This window comes from Echinops telfairi, unplaced genomic scaffold (genome assembly GCF_000313985.2).
Source record: "Echinops telfairi isolate 266 unplaced genomic scaffold, ASM31398v2 ScPeMD7_7459;HRSCAF=8497, whole genome shotgun sequence".
NCBI classification, from domain to species: Eukaryota; Metazoa; Chordata; class Mammalia; order Afrosoricida; family Tenrecidae; genus Echinops; species Echinops telfairi.
The window spans coordinates 7,131,021-7,136,499 of NW_022111359.1; the positions used below are offsets into that span (position 1 = coordinate 7,131,021).

General features: G+C 51.7%; 1 protein-coding gene across 1 annotated transcript in view; it reads right to left on the minus strand.

Moving 5' to 3' along the window:
- The window catches only part of SH2D3A (SH2 domain containing 3A), a 16,893-nt gene that overhangs the window by 9,003 nt on the left and 2,411 nt on the right, over positions 1-5,479 (minus strand). Inside the window, exon 2 of the mRNA XM_004714330.2 lies at positions 499-635. Coding sequence (XP_004714387.1) covers positions 499-567 — 69 coding nt within the window. The 5' untranslated portion in view covers positions 568-635. The remainder of the gene's footprint in view (positions 1-498; positions 636-5,479) is intronic.

A 5,479-nucleotide genomic window follows, 5' to 3' on the forward strand; every position in this document is an offset into this window, starting at 1 on the left:
CAGAATGCAACCTAGTGTAATAGAGCCAGTTAATTCGTGTAGGTCATACCATTAATGGAATACGATACAATACAATGTAATCACGTGCCAGAATGTAACCTAGTGTAATATAGCTAGTTAATTCGTGTAGGGCCTACCAGTGAAGGGTGGATCCCTAACCTAATAATGCTAGAGGGATGTGGGGCCTCCTGGTCACAGGTGCCTGGGCCCAAAGGGCGAGACAAGTGGGAACAACAAATGGTTTTGGAGAACCTGTGGATCCTCTTTGATTTTCATCACCATGCCCCACATCATCCCCGCCCCCTCCAAATTGACAACTGAGATATAAGCAGTGACAGTGCCAAGCCAACCAAGCCTTAAGACGTCCCCAGCCCTCTAGCTAGCCCTTCCAACAGACCTTGGTCCCAGCCCCCTACCCCAGGATTCAGGAATCCCTAGCATGTCAAGGGTGGGACTGGATCTTCACAGATGGTGCTGAGACCCTGAAGGAGGTGGTACCTGGCGGGACAGTGGACCGTGGTACCAGGGTTGGCTGGCTAGATCTTCTTCATCCGCTGGCACCTGCATGGAGCTCTCGGGTGTGGAGGGAGCCAGGGCTGCACTCCGTGTTTTTAACAGGCCTCAGTCTTCTGCATCTGTAGGATGGGAATGGTGGCTCTAGCGTTCCGAGGACCTGGACTGGCCCTTCCATATTCCCTTGAGTTTTGAGCACTGCAGCCCATCTCCTAGCAAACTTTCCGATGTAAATACACGCCCACCCACGTGTGTGAGAGAGAGAGAGAGAGAGCGAGCAGAAAGTATCAAAAGGAACGGCGACAACATCCTAGCAACCGTTATTTATTAAAAATAACAAAATAGGAAGCTAGTGTTTGTCAACATATCCTCCATGGAGGACAATCCACTTCCGAAGGCTGTGTTTCCATCTCTCTCAGTAAGCCAGACGCCACTCAATGGCAGCCTGTTCGGCAACGTGCAACCCTTCCCTAAAGAATTCTGGGCTCTAGGATTTACACATTCAAATAGCTGTTTTGGCATCCTTAGGGGACTCAAATCATGTTCCTTGACCATGTTCTTTGAGTCTGGGGAACAAAAAGAAGCCTGAAGGGGCAAGATCAGGGCTGAAGGGTAAAGGGGGTCTGGTTTCCCAATGAAATTCTCATAGAACAGCTCTTGCAGCCTTTGAAGAGTGAGCAGACATATTGTCCTTATGGGGGTGGGTGGGGGGGTGGGTTTCTCAGCGCAACTTCCCTCGTGTTTTCCTCACCAATGCAGTTTCAATGCTCTTAAAACTTCTTCCTAATAAGCCCCTGTGATTGTCTTGTGTCCTTAGAGAACATCTGTAAAGATGGCTCCCTTGTAATCTTAAAACACATCCCTTCTGGAATGACGGCCCCTGATTTGAATTTAACTGGCCTAACAGATCCCTGGGAGCCCTGGTGGCATCGTGGTTACAAGTTGGGCTGCTAACTGCAAGGTCAGCAGTTCGCAACCACCAGCCGCCCCAAGGGAGGCAGACATGACGACTCCTGTAAAGAGTGACAGACTCGGGAAATCACAGAGGCAGTTCTACCCTGTCCGATCGGGTCACGATACGTCAGATCCGTGCAGAAGAAAGGTGAAGGCGAGGCTTTCTACTCCTGTAAAGATTTACAGCCTCATTAACCCACTGGGTCAGTTCTACTCAGTCCTATAGGGTCACTATGAGCCAGCATCAACTCGATGGCAGTGAGATTTTTTTTTTAAAAAGCATCATTTCAGGAGCCACCGTTTTGATTGGACTGTGTGTGTATGTATGTGTGTATATGTATGCGTATGTAGGTGCGTGCGTGTGTGTGTGTGTGTGTATGTGTGTGTGTGTGTGTGTGTGTGTGAAGGAACCGTCACCAGATGACTGGGGTTAGGTGTCCTCGGGTTGGGTCCCACTCATGGAGACGTCCACGCACAGGAGAAGGAAAGGCTGCCCAGGCCTGCGCCCTCCTCACAACTGCTAGGCTTGACCTCATGGGTGTGGCCACTGCGCCGCTCCATCTCCCTTTTTGCAGGCCCTCCACTGTACCAAGCCGGCTGTCCTTCTCCAAATGGTCTCTCCTGCTCACATGTCCACGTATGTGAGATGAAGACCTGCTGTCGTCGCCTATGCGGGACGTTCTGGTTGGACAGTCTGGCGAGCAGAGGGGTTTGCTCGGGAAGTCCATGGGAAGGTCAGTGTTCTTTGCCAGCAGCATGGTTCAAAAACGCACAAAGGCTTCTCCCCTCTTCCTTATTCATCGTCCAACATTGGCAACACATAGGAGGCAGCCGCAAGGGCCCTGGCTGGGGACAGATGCGCCTCAGTCCTCCACACGACACCCTGGCTCCCCTTCGTCCCTTTATGGGAGTCCTGCACAGATTTGCCCGGTGCAGCATGTCCCTTGGCCTCCTGACTCCTGCGTCCACGAACACTGGCGGTGGACCCAGGCCAAGCAAAATCCTCGACGATTTCAATTATTATTATTATTTTCCATTTTTCGTGATGTTGTCTACGGGTCCAATGGTAAGGAGTCAGTCTTTTTTACCTGGAGCTGTCATCCAGACTGAAGGCCGCCGTCCTTGACCTTCACCAGCAAGAGTTTCAAGTCTCTTCTACTTTCTGGAAGCAAGGCGGGGTGTAGCATCTGCACACCTAGGCTGCCTCCTCGTGGGCCTTCCTCCAGTTCTGATCTATGTCCGGCTTCACGTAGTCCAGCTTCTCAGATTACTTGCTCAACGTACAGAATGAAAGCAAACAAAAACAAGCACACAGCCATTGAATCCATTCTGACACACAGCAACCCTCTATGAGAGACTAGCACTCCTCTGTTCACCCCCACTCCCTGCACAGGTTTCCAAGACTGTATATCTTTACAGAAATAAACAGACTCCTCTTTCTCCTTCGGAATAGCTGGTGGTTGCAAACGGATGCCCTTGTGGCTAACAGCCCATGTACACCCCACGCCGCCGCAGCAACCCTGATAGACACCATTCCTGATGTTAAACCACGCAGGACCCCCTCATTTTGGGCGAATGCTTGTCTCTTGCTCCGTGCACAGGTTCTGCATGAGCACAATGACATGTTCTGGAATGTCCATCCTACTCCATGTTATTCAGTTTGTCAGGGTCCATACAGTTGGATTCCTTCGCACAGTCAAGAAAACACAAGTCGCCATCTTTCTGGATGCTCGGCGTTGAGCCAAGATCCACCGGACGTCATCCGTGCCGTCCCTTATGCCACATCGTCTTCTGGATCCAGTTTGGTGTTTGGATTTCCGGCAGCACCTTGTACATGTACGGCTGCAACCCTTGTTGAATGACCTCCAGCAAGATTTGACTGGCAAGTAATATCGATGCTTGCTGCAGTTAGATTTTATGTCAACTTGACCCCGTGTGAAACTGTACAATCTGGTCCTAGCCTGATGATGCATTCTTGGGGTGTGTGGCCCTTTTTCATAAGGGAGACCGTGAGGACTTTGCTCTCTTTGTTCCTTCACCCTCCTTGCTTGCTGGGACTCGGTGTGTGCCCTACATGGGGTGCTGATGCTGGGAGCCAACCTGGGAGCTGTCATCACCCTATCAGTTACCACCAACCTTGGATCCACAGGCCTCTGCACCCACCGGCCTGTGATCTCCCGGCTTCCCCGCTTCCCCTTTCTGCATCATCAGACTGTGGCTCCATGGGTCTGAAGAGGGCTCCGACTGACATCAGACCCGTGGGCTTGAGTTGGACTCGGCTGGGATGCCTATGTCATATAAAGTTCTTTTCACACACACACACACACACACACACACACACACGAAAGACACATACATATATGTCACTGGTTTGGTCTCTCTAGACAACCCAGCCTAACACCATGATATTGTTCACTAATGTCTGCATTCTGTGGGGTTAGCTTTCTTTGTCATGGGCACGAGATGGATCTCGGATCAGACTGAGACAGGCGTATTATTGAGAGAAGTTGCTGGCCGTCATTTCACTGAGGAGGGACACGTCGAAGCACAGTTTCCTTGGCATGTCGCTGTTAGGTGCCAGTGAGTTGGCTCCAACTCACGGTGACCCTGGGTACGAACAAATGAAACGCTGGCCAGCCCTGCACCGTCCTCACAATTGTTGCTGTGACGTGGGGAGTTAGGTCCCTGGTACCCCACATGCCAGCAGGATCCTCCCGAGGGAACAGGTTTCAGCAGAGCGTCCAGAGGAAGCGAGAGCAGAAAGAAAGGCCTGACGACTTGCGTACAAATATCGGTCAGTGAACATCTTATGGGGGTGTCGTGATCACAGGCTGAGGTGCTAATCACAAGGTTAGCGGTTCGAAACCACCGTCTGTTCCTCGAGCGTAAGACGAGGCTCTCTGTTATTGTGAAGAATTACAGTCTCAGAAACTCACTGGGGCCGTTCTATACTGTCCTCGAGGGTCACCATGAGATGGAATCAACTCGATGGCAGGGAGATAATAGTTTTTGTAGAGCACAGCACAGTACGGTCCGATAAAAGACTGGACGACGTGCCCTTTGGGGTGGAAAGTTCTACGATGGGCTCAAATATGCCAATGGCCCTGAAAAATGTACAGACCTCTGCGCCACGCATCAGGTCTTCAGGAGTCGGGACTGACGTTAAGGCACCTAATCACAGAGCCAAACTCAAAGCCACGGAGTCAGTGCCGACTCATAGCAACCCTACAGGGCAGGGTAGAACTGCCCCTGGGGGTTTCTGAGACCGCCACCCTCACAGGAGTAGATAGCCCTGCCCTTCTTCAAGGGCAGCCTAGAACCACTCACCCCACCCCCGCCCTCTGGGTGGAGGAGTAGGCAGTTCTACTCTGGAACACATGGGGGGGCGGGCACGATCCATAGGCATCAACTCTACAGCAGCGAGAGAGCGGTTTGGGTTTGTTTTCTGGTTTTAGGGCTACGGTGTTTAATTCAGAATTGGCCGAGCTGTCCTAGACACGGTCGTTGTATGTGCTAGGATTCCTAAAATGCCAGGAGACCTTGGAATCGAATGCAAGTCTTATGAAGTGATGCGTATGAACTAGCAGAGAGGATCTTGCCTGCCTCTTTTTGAAAGTGTTGACAAGGTCAGCAGTTTGAAGCCACCGGCCGCTCCGTGGGAGAAAGAGAGGAGGCGTTCCACTCCAGTCTCGGAAACCCACAGGGGCAGTTCTGCCCCATCCTCTAGGTTGGGGGCGGGGTGATGAAGTCAAGGACGGGTGAGGACCAGAGGAGAAAACTGGGTGCTGCTGCAATGTGAAGAATGCGCCCTAAGCCCCTGCTCTGCATACTTGCTAAACAGCCGCCTGGGAGTTGGTTCTGCCCTGTACGGTTTTCACCCAAATCCACTTTCAAAGAGGAAAATAAATCAAAGTCTTCTGGGGTCTGTGGGGGAAAACCCCAGGGATTCCTGGCTCCTGAGTCAACCAGCTGAGGGCCTGGTAGGGCAGGAAGTTCTCAGACTAACCCTCTG